This window comes from Bombyx mandarina, chromosome 21, assembly GCF_030267445.1.
Source record: "Bombyx mandarina strain Sakado chromosome 21, ASM3026744v2".
Classification (NCBI taxonomy): domain Eukaryota; kingdom Metazoa; phylum Arthropoda; class Insecta; order Lepidoptera; family Bombycidae; genus Bombyx; species Bombyx mandarina.
In genome coordinates this window covers 12,182,641-12,202,085 of record NC_143227.1, presented here as the reverse complement: position 1 = coordinate 12,202,085, position 19,445 = coordinate 12,182,641, and the positions used below count along the sequence as shown (strand labels likewise).

Genomic DNA, 19,445 nt, shown 5'->3' with positions numbered 1-19,445 from the left:
AATAAAAAAACACAATAAGAATATTTATTTATAGATTTTTTGTACACTTTTTATTAAAATTACATTTTACGTTTGTACTTTGCATTATTTGTTTGATTTAAATGTAACATTATTTTCAAACCTCCATTTTCATACATACGCAAACATTCCCATTAAAAAAGTCGAATCTTACATCCATTGAAGAAATCTAAAATCTTCATTTCCAACTGTGATTTTATCACACTTAATTAAAAAAAATATATATTAAAATATTTGTACATTTGACACGTAATAAATCTTACGACTAAATAAAATTGGGAATGTTAAAAACACATTTGTGGTTATACCTCAGAGCTTTCGTTTAAAAAAATTGTAATATGATAACATCGTTTACCGTGCAAGCCAAATTTATTTAGTTTTTAACAGAGGCAAGGAGAGAGAGGGCGAGGGGTAAAGAGAGAAACAGAGGTATAGTTTATTTATCTGATGTTTCTCTTAATAGATAAACAAGACGTTGTAACAGCTATTGTTGGACAAGCCAATTATACATGAGAAAATCTTGGAAAGTATTCATTAACCAATTAATAAAACAAGCATATCATTTGACTCACGCGGTATTTTCAATGGTAATGAACGTGGTTTTCAATCGAGTTTGACTCGCCAGAAGCTCACATACTACTATGGCACGCTACAAATTCGAGTCCATTCAAACTAAACTAATAATTTATTTTTATCACGAAAGGTTTTCTTCATTTTTACGATTAGACAATCTCTCGGCCTCCTCTATCGTGTCTGGTAACCGAACGTTTATAGTTTCCGGCAGCGTGAAGACCAGCGTGCCGGCCAAAACTGCTAAAGTACCGAAGAAAATGACCGGGAGTTTCTCGTAGTATAGAGCCTGTTGGTCAGAATTTCTGAGGTTAATCACACACACACACACACCGTAATATGAATATTGTCAATTTTTGTATTACTGTTCGAAGCACTCAAGACTGCCGAAGATATCGATATTGGGATAGGAGCCGTCAAATAGATGATGGGAGAACAGTCATAAAGATAACCACGAACTTGAGAAATGAAGATGCCCATTTAGAGGAAGAGGAATTGGGGTAAATCTAAATCTCACTACCTATTACTTGTGTAAATTGTTTACCAGAGCTCAAAGACGTTATAACGTAAACTTCGCAATCCACTTTGAGATACGAGGTCAAAGTGTTCATTCTATAACTGCTGTGCTACCCTTCACAGCAGAACGCATGAAGGCACAATTTCCGAGATGCCCGATAGTGCTGGCTTCCAAAACTTTCAACATCACAGTATCGACGATCATATAACTCCAATCCGCATTTGGTACTGTGAAAGAAAATCTCTCTCATCATGTTTCCGTCCTGTAGAACACTTCCAGTACCTTTGTACCAGATTTGGTTTTCACCAAACCTGCAAGCAATGGATTAGAAAAAAGTGTCCAACTTACGAGCAGAGGTGTTAAAGGTGCCAAAGTTGACCCAATACGTCCAGTAGACGAGCAGACGGCTAGAAGTGACTGCCTCACATTCGTAGGGAAGACTTCTGACACGTAGATGTAGACGGAACTGTACGCGATCGTTATAGAGAACTTTCCAGAGAGATATACGATCAAGGACCACCATGCTTTATCTGTTGGTTGAAAAAACCTAATATAATAGGAGAAAAACATAATAGAAATACATTAGGGTATTTACCATATAAGGACAATTGTAATAGGATATATTGATAAGGTAATAAGGTGTATATGGAGAAGAATAACCTCACCCAGAAGGATACCGAAGACTGGGTAAAGTGGAGGTTTAAGTAGGAAAGCGGACCCTGGGACTAGACCGGGAAAACGCTAGGAAGAAGAAGAAGAAGAAGAAGTAGGACAATGGTAACAGTAGCCCTCATAGTATCCAACATTTAGTAAATTTGTATAAAATGGCTTCCAAGGCAGACGGTGTGAATGCTTTGCCATAGAAATAAACAGAGCTGATTGAGGCGAGTGCCGTAATATCGTTTTTTATGCATATGTTCGATTTGAGAGGTAGATAACAGTTAACATCAGGTAAACTCGTTTATAACATAAAAATCTCTGTTGTTTTATGCCACATTTTTTATTCAACGTATGCTTACCTGTTATAATTAAAATTAAAGAATGAATTAAAGAATTTAAAAACCCAGATATTTTAAAGAACAAAAATTTTGATAAAACCAGAGAGAATTGCTACCGGGAATAAATTTTAATTTAATTAGCTACTGACTTTCAACGGTCGAACGGAATAATTCAACGTTTTGGAAGCGAGGCATAATGAAAAATTTTAAATATTTTTTGGGTATAATTCATACCAGGAAAATTTGGTATACATCCATATTGATAGCTTGGTGCGATTATTGCATTTAACTCATTAATCGGGAAACAATCAAGGATGTCCAAATTTCTAAGAAGAAACCTTAGAAGGTAATGTTCATAGCCGTTAGCTGAGTAGCGTAATTCATAAGGTATTTTTTATTAGTTGAGTACATTTTTGTGAAACAGACTAGAAGATATTTTTTTAGTATTATACACATTTAGGTATACAACAAAGGGAAGATCTTCCACCGAGCGGGTGATATTGCTCGCTAGACTGACGACCCGAATGTTGTTGTTCGAAACTTGTATATAAGCAAGCTTATCTTGAAAATGTCGTAAGAGACATTCAGGCATCTGTCAAATATCTTGCGTTTGTATGATGTCTACCCGCCACACACAAAGACTATAAATAAAAAGAACAAACATATGGGAAACATAGAACACAAAAATATATATATGTATGTCATGTTTTTTATTGGCTGAGAATGAAGATACGATCTTACCGTTTCCATACCAAAGTCATTAAAATCGTTATTTTTTCTTAAGCGTATTTATTCCCAAAGTCTACTACTGAATCTACAGGCTAGTAGTTGAACGCAAACGTCTCTAACAGTGGATCTATGTCTATAAAATAAGCAATACTCGATAATGTAATATTTCTAAAGGTGGCCATTGTCCATGGTTAATTTGGGCATAAGACCAAACTGTCTTACAGGCAAATACATAAGATTGGAGTTTCAACTATATCATTGTAAAACGACCTGCTTATGAAGCCGAGACCTACCTTTTCTCACCTTTAGGGATAAAAGCCAATCCAATGCACAGAAACGCGCTTAAAATATACATCATTATCAAAACCCTCTTCCTTCCGAATCGATCCAAAACGGCCAGACACGCAAAGTTCGCTGGAATCTCCACAAAGGCAACCAGCATAAAATTTACGTATTTATTACCAGCCAACGAAACAGAGTTTATTGACAATCCGTAATACACGAAAGTGCAAGTAATCCAAAGATAGGAGCACGTTAATAATCTCTTGATGATTATACTCGATCTGATCACTTGCTGGAAGATAGATGGACCTTCGGCGCTTACAACGAGATAATCTTTATCTTTTGTCGCTTTGACTTTATCTAGTTCATAAACCGGCGTCAGATCTTGCTCAGATAGTTCCACTTTATTCATTTTTGCCGCCTTTCTGAGTATTTCAACGGCTTTTTCGTGTTTTCCCTTACTGAGCAACCATCTTATGCTCTCGTTTAGAATCCAAATGTAGGAGAAGACAAGGCATGCTGGCGAGTATATGACTCGCAGTAAGGTTCTCCAGTCTTGCAGGAGCCATGATAAACCAGCCAATGTCATTAAGCCACAAACGTAGAATACATTTATCAATGTATTGCCGAATACTCTGCCTTTGGGTCCTACGAGTTCCATTGCTGCAACAAACATTTTTATCAAGTAAAATTTAATTTTATTTTTGCCAGTCATTTATGTACCTTCAAATATCAAGGTAAAGTTGAAATATACAATAAATGTGACTACAAAATATGGTATGACAACTAATTTGGTAAATTTATAACATCGTACATCTCTGCCAGTGGCTTTGTTCGGGTTGTTTAAGTCTTATATAGTGTGGGAGACCAGTGCATAGAGCATCAGCACAAATTTCAGACACTAGGAAGTCAGGCTCTATTTTTTCCCAAGATTCAGATAATTTTTAAACCAAAGTTCGACAAGTTGGGTTCGCTGGCTTAGGTGTAAAAATGTAACTGATAAACAGAGTTTGATTCACATTAACAATATAATTTACTATATTTTAAATTAATCTCTGTCTTCTTGTAAAAACCTGATGATAATTCGTTCAGTACTTCCGGAGATGTGAGCCAACAAAAAACGGACAAAGCCATTCAATGTAAAGGCACACCGGGTTCTATTATTTTATACCATGTATATTAATTTGGAAATGGTATTATAAAGATGATTTTAAACATACCTAAAACAAAAGCTGTCGTATATGCCCCAGCGCCAAAAGCCGCCTCGCAGAACTCGCAAGCTACCATCATAAGGTAGTTGACTGAAAACGATCTCATCACTCCAAAAATGCAGTTCATCAGTGAAGCTACAGCCAAAGCCTTTTTCCTACCGAATCTATCAGACATGATACCGGTGAGAGGTAGAGACACAAATAGACCAGAGTTGTGGATTGTACCGATCAGTGTCCTCTTCCAATTTTCGCAACCCAGATTGAACTAAAATGTAGATTTAATTTAAGTCTTGATCTGTAGCTAATGGCATAGCTGAATACAAGGTATTAAAATTTTAACAGACGCGGTCAGCAATTCGGATTATTGCGCCGAGGGTCGTGGGTTCAATTCGCGCACGAGTCAAACATTCGTGAAATTTGTTTGCTCTTTGTCTAGCTGCTTATTATTTATATATGTATATATTGAAACTAATATAAGTATGTTTATCAGTCAGACATGTCTTTAAAAATAGACATGCCTATATCAATACTCACATCTTTAACTGCCGAATCTTCGTCGCTGTACACATAAGTATCACATTTTTCTCTTACATGATTGTCAAACATATCTTGAGTACAAGTTCCATTATTCAATGTGCTATTTTTGAACGAGTACCTTTCGCATTTAGACAAACTTCCTTTGTCGTGTGGTATCCCGAATTCGATCCAAACGCTATTGTTAGATGTTTCGCATTCTTTTATTTCGCATCTGGAACAAAAGGAACAATGATGTTTTAGTGGCTTTTGCAATACATATGAAACATGCCAATACTCGTAAACTAGGTTATGTATTAAATTATTCCAATATTATTATAGTGTACTGGATGAGACAGTGTACGGTGTACTAATATCGAGCGATATTAGTACCAATATTAGTACTAATATAACAGCACTGAAGCCTTCAAGGCAGATACTAAGCTTTGTATGTTTCTTTTTTAATGCATAGTTGGGTGGACGAGCTCACAGCCCACCTGGTGTTAAGTGGTTACCGGAACCCATAGACTTCAATAACGTAAATGCCGCCACCCACCTTGAGATATGATTTCTAAGGTCTCAGTATAGTTACAAAAACTGCGCCACCCTTCAAACCGAAACGCATTACTGCTTCAGGGCTGAAATAGGCGGGGTGGTAGTAGCTACCCTTGCGGACTTACAAGAGGTCCTACCACCAGTAAAAAAATTGTGACTACCACTAAGTATATGTTAATTGGGTTAATCGCTGGTGGTATTGTGAACCCGCACGGTAGATACTACTAAGGTGCTTATTTCTGCAGCGAAACATTAATGAGCTGGAAGGATTGGACAGCCATTAAACAAAGAAATTGAGATTTCGACTTCATGTCTGGGAGTGGCGTCGGTAACCACTAGAGAGGCCGTGAGCTCATACATCTATCAAAGCCAAAAATCACCTCGAATCTTTCTGGTTTTTAAAGTGAAATTTCTTTACGCGCGTTGAGAATAAAATTTAAATCGCGACAGATTCGTTACGACTAAAGAGAAAAGATACGATTTAGGACGAGAGAGAGTGAGAAAATAGACAGAGCGTCTCGCGAACCACTCTATCTGGGAGAGAGGGAGAAAGCGAGCTCAGTCGTTTCTCTAGCATTCAAGAGAAATTTAATTTAAGGATGAAAAATGAAGAAAACCGCAATATTACAAACCGCAAAAGAAGTTTTACTTCTTTCACGTGCACCAAATTGCACGTGCAACATTTTTTCAGATTTAAATAAAATCGTGTCCGTCAATGATACCATCCTAACGATTGTGTAATTAATATAATTCGGGCACAATGATTGATTGCACGAAGTTTGCCGGATGCTCTTGATAGCATCTTGGCCTGTTGGTACAAGGCATAACATAATAGAGTTTGTATTTTGAGTACCTTTCGTATTCTATAAAACATATATCTTATCATTTTGTTTTAGTCTATTGAGTTTCTAGCCGGATCTTTTCAGTGGGTCGCGTTTCCGATCCGGTGGTAGATTCTGCGAAGCACTGCTTTTGATAGAGCTAGTGTTAGCAACGTCACCAGGCCAGAGGCCAGTGAGCTCACTTACTCGTCCGGTGAATCTAGCATTACCACTCGAAGTCATTAGAATAGTTGAAAAAAACTTTATTCTGTTGTATCTTTGGTTTTTGCCGATTCGTAGACAAAGATTACTTCTACAAGTTTGAGACGAGAGTCATCCATGATCGCGAAAACTATAAAGTATTCGAAACGTCATTTTAATTACTTGAAAGTAATTTTAATTGCTTTATTTTGTTGTTCGAATTGACTTCTTCTTTATCCCACTACCTTATCACACTAGATGGGGTTGGCACAGCAAATTTTTCTCTTCTATTCTCTTCTATCAGGCGTCATCTCAACACTCACTGCCATCTCTCTCATATCGTCATTCACACACTCCATCCATGTCTTCTTCGGTCGACCTCTTCCCCTCTACCTTACACTGCCATTTCCATACATCTCCTAGTCAACTGCATCTTCTCTCTACGCATCACATGTCCATACCACGTTAACCGTCCGCTCTTTAATTTGTTGATTACTTTAATATGTGACTTCGTGAATATATTTATCTATCGTGCAATACGCACATTTCGAGATCTGCATGAACAGGTTATTTGTACTCTAGCCTTGTTGTTGTATTATACCTGTATGTATTACAATCGTGTCAATTATTCTTAAAGGATCACGACTAGTCGATGGAGGCATTGTTTATATCTGCTTTGGAAAAACGCCGTGGAATCGAACCTAATTCGTAAACGAACAAACCGAACTAAAAGTGTGAAGTTCCAGTGATATCCAATTATCTCATATCAAATTAATGAATATTATACTCGTAATATCCGATGCTGTGAATATATTGGAGAGGAGTACGCGAGGAGGGGCGTGAAGCGTTGCGAAATTCCTGTTAAATAGAGGTCAATTTGGAAAGCTCTCTGATTGGGTGTTTACGTAGTCAAGACGAAATGTCAAATTCAACTCATTTATTACATCTAAAATGTCAAAGATCTAAAAGGATGTGGGTATCAAAATATGTTAACATTTCGATAACTGGTGGTAGGACCACTTGTGATACTGGTGGTAGGACCACTTGTGAGTCCGCGCGGATAGGCACCACCGCCCTGCCTATTTCTGCCGTGAAGCAGTAATGCGTTTCAGTTTGAAGGGTGGGGCAGCCGTTGTAACTATACTGAGACTTTAGAACTTGTATCTCAAGGTGGGTGGCGCGTCTACGTTGTAGATGTCTATGGGCTCCAGTAACCACTTAACACCGGGTGGGCTGTGAGCTCGTCCAGCCAACTAAGAAATAAATAAATAAAAATTTCAACGAAAAAAAGAACTCATGTGCTTGTGAGTGAGTGTGAGACTCAATAGAATACACAACAAAACAAACTAGAAATACAGTGATTTTTTAAAAATCACCTCACAGCACTGCGTGTGACGTCATTTGGGGCCAAATCGTAGAACAAGGTATCTAAAATGACATCATGCGATTTGTGGATTTAGCGATTTAATATCATTAATATTGAAGCAAACGATAATTAATTATTCATTTCTATTTAATCAAGATGCTTTATTTGTTTGTCTATTGAAATAGACGGCCTGTTGTTTATAAAACGACTAGCAGACCCGGCCACACGTTGCTGTGATTAAGATTTTTGTTTCTAAATAACACGTGGTCGGTTATGCTAATACCAAAAATTAACAAAGCAAGAACAATTGAATTTCATTGTATTGCGTTTACTACGAAATACATTTCACTAATGCTTTAGCCTCAGCAACACGTGGTGGTGTTTATGCCATTAAATTGAAGCTTATGTGAAACGTCAGTATTTTTAAAACAGCGCCACCTAGGAGAAATTAATGTCAGACAGCATTACAATTGTCTGTAAAACAGATTTAAGGCGCCATCTGTTTTAGACTTATGAAACTTGCAATTAATAACAAAAATAAACATAAGAAATCATTTTATTGTTAATAAATAAATATTGCGACCATTAATCGAAATAAAAACCATCCTATCTTTCAAGTTGGATCAAACTGCACGCGGTGTGCAAATTTAATTTAAAATCGGTTAAGTAGTTTAGGAGTCCATCGCGGACAAACAACGTGACACGTGATTTATATATATTAAGATGTTCGTTAAACGGCAAAGTTGTGTCATTTTTTTATTGCTTAGATACCCATCTGTTTTACCTGATTATTTAATTTTAAACTGATTTTCTTTTAATATTAATAATTAATTGATATGAGTCAATATATCCTAATACATGTCTCACTCATTCTCATGCGCGTGGATAATGCCCTCGCGCTCTTACCCACTGAGGTATTAAATTGAATTTAGGGGATGATTGGCCTCTTAGATCGGTCTGTCTTTTTGTAAGAGGTTTTAAAATAGTTGTCTGGTGGACATATATAAAAATCAGCTTTCAGAATTAACGTGAAGTATGTAATGATTTTATGTACCTTGAGTACCTGATACCTGAAAATTGGCCGTCTAAGCAAGGTAGCAGGTAGGCATGCGTTCTTAGTACATACTAACACTACGCAATCGGCCACATTTCGTTCGTCAGAAAATACGTGATGTCTGGGGGCCCTGGGCTCTTACTCTATATTGTAATATTGTGGCGTTACAATACTTTTCGACAAGTCCTAAATTGCAATTTGGAAGTTCTTGTCACAATGTTGTTAGTAATTTTTCACTCGTTGTGTCCGCCACAATTTTATTTCATTAACAGTATTTTAAACTGTACTGAGTTTTCTTAACGTTTTAATTGGAACAACTTCAACCTCTTCAAACAATTCTTGCTTGACAATGAAACAATTGACTACTGGTTACTAAATGGTTTGCTAGCCTATGCTCCGGAAATGGACATATTCCATGATGGTTTACAGCGATTTGTAGCTATTGGTAGAATTTACATAAGTAATTTGCACTTGGAATTATAATTATGTCAATAATCTTAACAAATCACAATAATTTAACACAATTCAATTCATACAGTAGAACAAATCTTCCCATGCGCTTCAAGGAGGCACACTTCCCAAGATACTGACTGCGTTACCTCGTTGGGCAGCCAGACTCTCTCTCTGTGCAAAGTACCAGCCAGCCTTAGCATCACGTGTAGCTTCCTTCAAGCGTTTGGAGATTTCTGATAAATCTGATTTCTGATTTTATATTATTACTACCTTAAAAATGTTTTTTTGTTCTACTGTTAGTCTGTAAGAAGATTGAAATAAATAAATTGAGATTTCGATCTTATCCCTCAAGAATGGCGGTATTTACGTTGTGGTATCTATAGATCTCATCAGGTACAAGCTCGCATCGGATTTTCCCTTCGGGGACCGATCAAGCGCATTAAAATTTTAAAGCACCAAATAAATTGCCGAAAAAGAAAATGAAGCAACCCGCAAATAATAGCACACAAAGGTCGTGTATAAATAAAATTAACCGTATTGAATTAACGAAAAGGCCTTTGGCGTTCGTTCCCTTTGTTCCGTTTCAACCTCCGTAAACTACCTGTACGTGGGACTCATAAAAATTTTATTGGCCCCTATATCAGAGCTGGACCGTAGTGTTTTAATTAGGGAACGTTAATTTCTTGTAGGATACGTCCTGGCGGGTAAATAATTCAGTGTCTCTGGCAAATAAGGGTACAGTCATGGTACAGTGTGCTTAGTGCGAGCTTTTTAACGTTCTCGATAACGTAAAAGTTTGCGTACTGTTACAGACTCCCCATGTTAGTTGAAGTGATGTTACATCCTTTTTAAACACCACTGATGCTGAGTAAGCATAGTAAGAAATCTCATGGTAATAGTTACCAACCGAGAGTCAGTCAGTCGTTTTTAGTCATCCACCGGGAGCGGTCTAAAACAATATCTCCTTTCTGCCAATTTAATTGTTTGTGGAATTGGACTAATAAAAGTTAAATCTCTTTTTAAAATTCTTTTTTTAAAAACCTAATCGGTAGACCCCGTATAACAGTACGTTTGCCGCTAGGGGCGTTGTTCCAACTGCATACAAAATTGGCTTAACTTTTACGCTATCCAGGACGTTAAGAAACTCGCATTAAGCATACTGGTCTGATTTGACGGTTGATTTTTGATAGCGGTGAGCAGCGGCTTGGCTGTTCTCAGGGCATCAGTTAACCATGAGCGATGATGATTGTTCACTATCAAATACCTAATCTACGGTCCACATGATAGTGAGTGGTTACCTTGTCGTCACGTGGTCCTAGTCGTGCAGACGAGACATACGTGTTTCGTTTGCATTCACAATTAAGTCTGCTAAAACTATCACCGTAGACCAGGGATTCCCAAACTGACTTTGTCTACTGCCCACTTGGAGATAAATTATTGTTTAGCGCTACCATTTTTTACCTACTTAAAAAAAACCCACTATAGCGAGAGCTCAGTCGGTGTTAAGAGTCCTCTTAGACGAAATTACAAATCGCCTTCCAAGCCTCTACCCAACGCCCCCTTTTTTTTGGTCTCTTACCGCCCCTTTTAGGCCTGCAGCGCCCACAAGGGGGCATTATCGCCCACTTTGGGAGAGGCTGCCGAAGAACATAGACACCAGAATGCGAATTAAGTGAAAACTTCAAATGTATTTATTGCATTTCGAATATATTACCTGGAGAGATTCATAATTACGGAGCAAGGTGAATGGAAAACGATCGGAGCCTCAAAAGATAAAGTGAGCAAATATCCGAACACCTGGTCACGATTTTAGGCGACGCGCTTCACTGTGCTACTGACCGATATAAGTGGCTACAGAGCACAAATGTGTCAAGTGGACGCAACGCGATACTTCACAATGAGCGAACGTATCCTTTCTGACTCAATCCTCCTCCTTAGTCGGTCTCTTCATTGTTGAAGGTTGTGCCTCACTTGAAGCGCTGGTCGCCTGATGCATCATGTCTCTCCTCGTCTTCCTGTCGTCGGCGGTCTTTATAGCCTCTTTTATTGGCAGCCGGTGAGAGTGACATTGATAACAATGTACTATTTTTACGCCAGTAAGAGTAACGCCATCTATCGCTGAATAGCAGAAACGAATATCGAAGGAACTAGCAACATCGAGAACGCTCGAGAAGTACAACCTCATCTATTGTCAGAAAGCGGAAACACACATCGAAGCTACTCGACCTGCCCAGAATGCTCTCGATTAATTTAGGGATATCGTATCGACTATAAAAGCGTTGCAGAGATGGCACGAAGTCAGTCAATGATCGGATCTACTCGAAGCGAAGCGGAAGAAGTGAATTGAGAATTTTAAAGTGTTCGTTAAGTGTTCTAACTGTTAATACAGTTTTAATCTATTTTGTACTTCGGTAGAATTTTTGTTTATCCTGAACCCCTGCGCGTAGCACTATAAATTGTATACAGTATGTTTTCGCAAAAGGTTTCGCATTTTAATCTACCCTAGTGCTGATGCGTCGAGAAAGACCTGCCACGCAGTGGCGGAAATGTCGTTGAGGGCGCATTTCGACCCGCTGCCGCATCAGATGAAGGTTTATGATTTTAGTTGCCACAGCCAAGGTGTTAAACTATACCACAAAAAAGTCCAATCGGTTCGTGCAAGCTTTTATGATTCACAAACAGACCTGTTGGGTAGTAACAAATATAAGTAAGATCTGATTTAGCTCATCTTTTTTTTGTTGCTTAGCTCTCGGTACTTAACTCATAAAATCACATTAATAGGTATTGTGAATGTAACCCGTAATGATTTAACGTAAGTATTCTGAAAATCGGTATAAGTTGGCAGGTTCAGAAAAATTACTTTAAAAATTAATATAAGCATTTATTTATTTATGAACCAATTGCAGCTGATACAAAAATAAGACGCTGAAATGTGGTTTAAATTTTATATCGGACAATTTAAATTCTATTTCTACTTCAACATGAGTTTTGGTATTATCTTTTTCTTATCTATCGGAGAGCGATCAATTGTTTCGATGTTAAGATAATTTTAGAAGAGCTTGGTTCGTGTCACGCGTTATGTTTCCACGCAGACATTGGGAATGATAGAAACACTGAGGCTCACTTACAGAGCTGGATGGCACGTGTCAAAAAAAAAACTTTACAAAAAAACTGTGGATGAATAACAGTATGTTGAATGCAAGAGTAAATCTGCCCCGGTGGCGAGTGATAATAATATGATATGAAGAGAGGATAGGTTCATCTTAAAAATATTCTCAGAGCACTTTCGACGGAGAATTTGGTACAAACACATATTGCCCAAATTACTCTGTTTGATCCAGAGGTTTGAAATCGTCCCCCAGAACAAACTTATTAAGATTTTCGTGACTCTTTTTCTGTATCGAATGGTATTCATAGAGTAGTTGAGGTTTTTATGTATTCGGTGAGGTGACTAGGTTCACAACAGCTCAGGCTTAGAAATCACGAATTCCAAAAATATTTGTATCAAAACATTAATTTCTATAAAAAGATAATGCTTGTAGCTTTATAGCAGCTCTAGAATGTATTGCAATGTATTTTAGAGTATTATTTTTATAGACGATAGCTAATGGCCAAAACATGTACGTGCATATCGCAGAACAAGCCTTGGTAAGCCTAACAAAAGACACGCCTGTGTTGGTTTCATTATTCAAGCTGAGCATATTAGATTGAGTATTTTAGATTCGGCTTTTGCTGAAATATTAGCCAATTTTAGCGAAGCTTGTTATGAAGCAGTATTTTAATGTGGTTTACACAATGTACTCTTGAAGTCTCGCTCAGTTGCACAAATATGATATATGTGTAATGTTTCAATAATTGGAAGTGATTAGAGTTCCCCTGTCCTTTTTATTGTGGTAATGGTAGACAAGTTCACGATCTTTCTGTTATTAAGCTGTTATTGGAAACCTTAAAGATCACAACATCAGTGTCGCTTTGTAGAAAAGCACAGATATGATCTTGATTGTCATAATGGCTCTTTTTTACTTTGAATGGGAACCTAATTAGTAATCTATATAGTTTACTGGTGGTAGAACCTCTTGTGAGTCCGCACGGGTAGGTGCCCACTACGCAATTTACCTAAGTAATAAAAAACAAAAAAAGCTATAGAGACTGGAGTGGGGCGCAGTCTCGTTGGCTATGTAAGCGAAAATATAAAAATAATCTTATTCTTCATCATTCCTATTTATTTAGGAAACCGCTACGCTTCTCAAACTTATACCACAAAAGCGTTTTGTTTGTAAAAGTCAGTTAATTCGCCGAAGAATCTGTAATCCTTTTTTTAATTGCCCCTTCTGACCGAATGTCTGAGCGTCAAGATATGAATCGTCAAAATGATAATATGTAATAATTGATGGGGGCGTTGTGAGTTTTCATCGACCGAAACAATAATGTATTATTTTTTCCTACCCAGGCTGATAGCCTTGAGAGGCTATTTCATTTTCGCCCTAACATGTAGGTGAGCTCACGGGGCTCAAACCGGAGTGTTGCTAACACTGGCCCTATCAAGAGCAGTGCTTCGCACCGGATCTGAAACGCGACCCACAGAGAAGATCCGGCGAGAAACTCAGTGAGCTGTGTCTGTGGGTTAATTCGCTCGTCGAGCCCTTCGTCGCAAGCGAGGGTTCGACGAGGGCGGTGACCGGTGCGGACCCGGTAGTAGATTTATTTGTAAAGCACTTTATTTTGGATTGTTAGGTCTTCTTCATAGGCACTCTGGCAACTATTGGCTAATCCCATTCCCCCTGACCCTACATGACGAGGCGAAAAGGGTAAGGCCCTTAAAAATATGCTAGTGTTTTGGCAAAATTAATCAACCTGTCTATTTTTATTGCACCTAAGATACCAATTGCCATAGTCGACAAAATAGATTAAGAGTACAGTATAATTTTACATTAACATTTTCATAACAGTCGATAGAGATAAACATGTAATGAATACTCGATTCATTTACAATATCCAATAACGTTGAAAGCTTTTAATTTGAATGACACAAGTGGATGCCGTATTAAACCGTGGGCACTGATTAATTGGAACCGATCCTTTGATTTCGAAATTAATATTTCGAATTTGTAACTTCAGTAAGCTTTCCTGTAAAACACGAAATTAAAGGTGCGATAAAAAATGCGCTTCGAACTTTTCTGTCATTATTGAAGATACAAAAGGATAGATCTGGATACAAACTACATATACTAAGAAGCTTTTGAAGTCTTATTAAACATTTTAAATTTAGATTTAAAAGGTCAAGGGATGAATAGAGAAAAGTATAATACAAAAATAAGGAGGATAATTTGCTTAAGGGATTGTAAAGAGAGTTGACAATAACGAATTTCGGAGAAAGATAATTGGAAGACAACTCTTTAAAAAAAGATAAACATAAAAAACAGTTCTCCAATAAATTCAATTTTGTAATGCTTAAACCTAATTTTAGGAACATGGTGCCCAAAACACGTCATTTCGGATCCTTCCGATCCATTAACGGTGGTTTTAGGTATCCCAAGCACCGCTCATCGTTCTCGTCGAACCCGTCGCTTGAGACGAAGGGCTCGGCGAGTAAATTAGTCCACAGACACAGCCCACTGAGTTTCTCGCCAGATCTTCTCAGTGGGTCGCGTTTCCGATCCAGTGATAGATTCTGCGAAGCACTGCTCTTGCTAGGGTTCGTGTTAGCAACGTCGTCAAGTTTGAGCCGTGAGCATAACTACTTGTTAAAGTTACCCAGAAATGGTCTCTCAAGACCATCAGCTTAGGTGGATAAAAAAATCAACATGAGACCAGTGGCAATGTTAAAACGTATGCAGATATTTTTATTTATGAACAATATCAGGTCTGGACTATTGCAATTTCGCTCTTCCTACACGTTGTTTCAAAGACACATTTGCAATAACTTAACAAATATATTATATTGTTATAGGCGTTTGCTCTGAAACAAGCGACAGTATAGCCAAATATAAGGCACATTTTTCTTGATAACTATCAACCGTTTGCATGGGAACAGCATACGTTAACTCCAACCATGAGTTCTAAGTCGATTGTCGTTTGATGTGCACACATTAATGATATGTGTGTCACTCAACAATAACCGATAAGATTATTTTAACTAACGATATACAGTAGGAATAGCTAGTAAACGATAAAGCGGCTAGTTTGGAACACATTTGATAAGGACCTATTTAGCAATATTTGTTCTTTTTTTTTTATTGCTTAGATGGGTGGACGAGCTCACAGCCCACCTGGTGTTAAGTGCTTACTGGAGCCCATAGACATCCACAACGTAAATGCGCCACCCACCTTGAGATACAAGTTCTAAGGTCTCAAGTATAGTAACGACGGCTGCCCCACCCTTCAAACCGAAACGCATTACTGCTTCACGGCAGAAATAGGCAGGGTGGTGGTACCCACCCGCGCGGACTCACAAGAGGTCCTACCACCAGTAAAGTTACCAGTAAGTACCAGTGTTCATTTATGTATCGAAATTTTATTTGTTGACTGTGATCGGCTAATCTGTTTTGTCTAAAAAACGAACTATTTTCTCAGATGAATGATTCGGACACATTAAGATCCTTCCTTCTGGTGCATCCGGCTTCAGTCCAATTTCGGACTGCAGACAACGCCGGCTTCATTAGAACCGGCATAGTCTCCACTCAAACGCAAAACGTTTCCTTATTGAATTAAACAGTGAACACTCTTAGACACAGTACAAAATATAATTCTAGAGACTCAGTGAAGATTGAAATAAATAATAGCTTAAAAACAAACTAACAAAATACGTTTTTACAGAAAATCCAACTAAAAAAAAAAATAATTATGAAAATTAAAATGATTTTATTATAAAAAAAGCGTGGGGTGCATGGTATCAGTAGTTATAAATATTTTATGAACAGATATGAGTAGAAGGGTTATTTTGATAATATCCTGAACAGCACCCCGCGTTTTTTTACAATAAAATATTTTTTCTTACACTATTTTTAATTTGAATTTATTAAAATTTATTTTCTATTTTTTAGTTGTGTTTTCTATTAAAGCGTAATCTGTAAGTTTTTTTTAAACTGTTATTTATTTTTGATTTTTTAGTTGAATTTTAATGTTTTCAATTTTTTTTATATATTGAAATGTCATCGGTGCTTAATAAGCATACCAAATTTCGAGTTAATCCGACGTTTTGAAGGGGGTCAAACAGAATCATGTTCAAAGATTCCGTTACATACCTACATAGCATACATACGTCTGAAGCTAATAAAAGCGTATTAAAAACATTGAAACATGAAGATTCGTAAAAATAGGAGACGCCTCATGGGTTTCGCACACAGGCGCTACCGGGGATCGGCGCGGCTCTGCCCGTGCTCACGTACTCGTCCTGGTGATACTGAAAAAGCCTGCGAGCCCCCAGTAATACCACCAGTTATAAAAAAAAAAGTGTGGTGTCGTGGGATACCGGATAGGAACGAAGTTCCTTATTATAAAAATATTAATTTTAAGTTCTATTCGAGGTATAAACAAAATAAAACTGGACGTTTCGCAATATCCCAAGGTCATTCGGTAATATGCGAACTTATTGTGGTACACTTCATTCACGGTTGTTTGTATAAGAGTAAGTATATTGCACAAACGAGCGCTCTAAGATCGTGGTCAATGAATGATAAAAAAATATGTTATTTTTTGTACGTTATTACAAAGTTAAGTCGTACACTGTGTGCATTACTAATAAAAATCTTACGTTACGGACGTTTTTTCCCGGTTAGGGTACCCCTCCGCATCGTCGCATAAGGAAGTTCGTTCCAAAACATGGGGCAGCTCCCTAACCTAGGGTGTTACATTACATGTTCAAAAAATTTAATCTTTTTTAACACTAATCATACTAACACTTACTGGTACCTATTTCTACCATAGCGGGTAGATAACGGGTATACAACAAGTATTACTAAAAATAAACAAAACAAAACGGAAAAAAATAATAATAAATGTAGATTAATTGGTAAGAAAAAATCATGAGGTCAAATGTGCGAAAGCAATAAGATGATACGTGCATTTTCAATACAAAAGTTCAATATAGGTCGTTTGACCCGTTTTAGTATGTTTAGTGTTAAATCATAGTTATCCTTATTTGGTTTAGTAAATCTATACTAATATATAAATCTACAGTGGTTTTTACGGATGTTCCGTTATAACTACTGAACCATGCATCCAATTGACTTGAATCTTGGTATCCATGTAGCAAATAGATGTACTTAATGGATAGGTTAATATTTATATAGCTGTTTGACTCCCTAGTAATAATGACAATAAATAATAATGTTAATTTTAAATGCCCAGCGAAGCGGGCGAGTACGGTTAGTTAAGAATATTTCCAGCTTAGATAAGATTTTTTTTCTCTTTTGCTTTCAAGAAGGGTTTTTCAATTCCTATATAATGCTAAAAGCACGGTCAAGAATACAAAACTCGTACTATGACATTCGTATTGATATGAACACCCTATTAGGTAAGTTAATTAATTCATTCACTTAAATATTAAACAAGGATATTTCTGACAATACTGTTTTGATCCTTTTCAACCCATTTGTTAAGGAAACTCGCGCTTGCGTCACGTCGTCTCCTAATTTTAACATAAACTCGACCCAAAATATAAAGTTACAATATATAAAAAATATTTAAATCGCCCAATGATAACTGAACAATTTAACCCACAATCTGTTTCGATACAGGTGTTTCGTTTCTCATGACACAGAAATCGTGGTAGCAAACACGGTTAACTAGAATAATCCGTTTTTTATTTTTAGTGCTTTGGTGGGTGGACGAGCTCACAGCCCACCTGGTGTTAAGTGGTTACTGGAGCCCATAGACATCTACGACGTAAATGCGCCACCCGCCTTGAGAAGTTCTACGGTCTCGAGTATAGTTACAACGGCTGCCCCACCCTTCAAACCGAAACGCTTCACGGCAGAAATAGTTTCTAATCTAAATCTAAAAATCTACTTTTAAATATTAAGAATAAGAATAAAGTTTAAGCGCGGCACATACGCAGATCACACTAGGCTAAAATTAACTGGGTCATTAGTCTCTGGGGTTGCCGATGGCCGCCAGGATGGAAACTGTTTTCCATGCGTGTCGCTTAAACAGGCGCCCCCACAGCGGCTGACTCTCCCACCAATTACGCGTATCACATTAATTAAAATTAACACTTACCTATAATTAATATCGGAAGCTTCGAATACATAAACCGATCCGTACATTCCGGCCAAGAAACAGGGATACAAGAATAACATGTAATTGATAACGTTATATCTCCCAAAAGGACCTAGTTGCTTTAAAACGGTGTCCAGTCCGCCGGCGTTAGTGTCCGTCATTTTGATCCTTGAACAAACAGTTTCACTCAATAAATTTCACAGAAATACACTGAGATTAATCTCGCGAAATCTATGTGGTGCGCTGAGAGAGAATTTTTGACAGACCTCGCGCATGCGCCGTCCCAATCTACACTAAAAGTCTAAAACACTTTTAGGGTTATGATTATAATAGTTGCGTACTTTTTACGCGCGAAAAAGCGAAGCGCCGCGACGTTCGCGCGTTTGTAGGAATTGATAGAACGATTTTGTAAGCGGAACGCGAACAAAGCTGCAGCCAGCTACACACTAGAATGAGACCTGTTTGTCGACTTGTGCGAAAAGGACAGCAACAACATATAATAAAAATCAGTGCGTTAAAAAGGGACGAATGTATTTGCCAGCTGCTCGACAAATGTTTGATAAGCGGATAAATTTATAATTTATTACGAAGTCCATATTTTGTTTGTAATCACGAGTGTGTGTTGAATATAGATTATAACTAGATGGCATCAATCGTACATAACTCTTCTAAATATAGAATGTCAAGGTTTTGATAACATAGATGTATAATTTGGAAAAATTTGTGCGTTCTTTTAAGTTTTTTTAAACTATTAATAGTATTTTTTGTAAGATAAGTAGATTTCACGCTAAATTTAGCGGTATACATAAAAAAATATCTAATTATGTGTAAAGTGATACAATATTAGATTTGCATTATATACAATCAATGTGTGATGTATCATATACCTTTAAACGAGCAATTCTTGTATATTAATATATACTTATATAATCTGAATC

The 19,445-nt window shown here is 37.3% G+C and overlaps 1 protein-coding gene across 3 annotated transcripts; it reads right to left on the bottom strand.

The window, feature by feature from the left end:
• Nucleotides 1-450: 450 nt before the first annotated feature.
• LOC114240960 (organic cation transporter protein) lies at nt 451-18,927 on the bottom strand. Of its 3 annotated transcripts, none has more exons than XM_028171657.2 (7): nt 18,774-18,927; nt 18,508-18,675; nt 4,860-5,073; nt 4,335-4,590; nt 3,136-3,777; nt 1,454-1,635; nt 451-877 (listed from the first exon to the last, which is right to left on the bottom strand). In XM_028171657.2, exons 2-7 carry the CDS (start codon nt 18,666-18,668, stop codon nt 713-715), a joined length of 1,620 nt encoding a protein of 539 aa, XP_028027458.2. In that variant the 5' UTR covers nt 18,669-18,675; nt 18,774-18,927; the 3' UTR covers nt 451-712. The 3 variants fall into 3 exon arrangements, with proteins under 3 accessions (XP_028027458.2, XP_089592580.1, XP_028027459.2); XM_089736454.1 differs by having other exon boundaries at nt 18,849-18,923; XM_028171658.2 differs by having other exon boundaries at nt 18,508-18,926.
• Nucleotides 18,928-19,445: the final 518 nt, after the last annotated feature.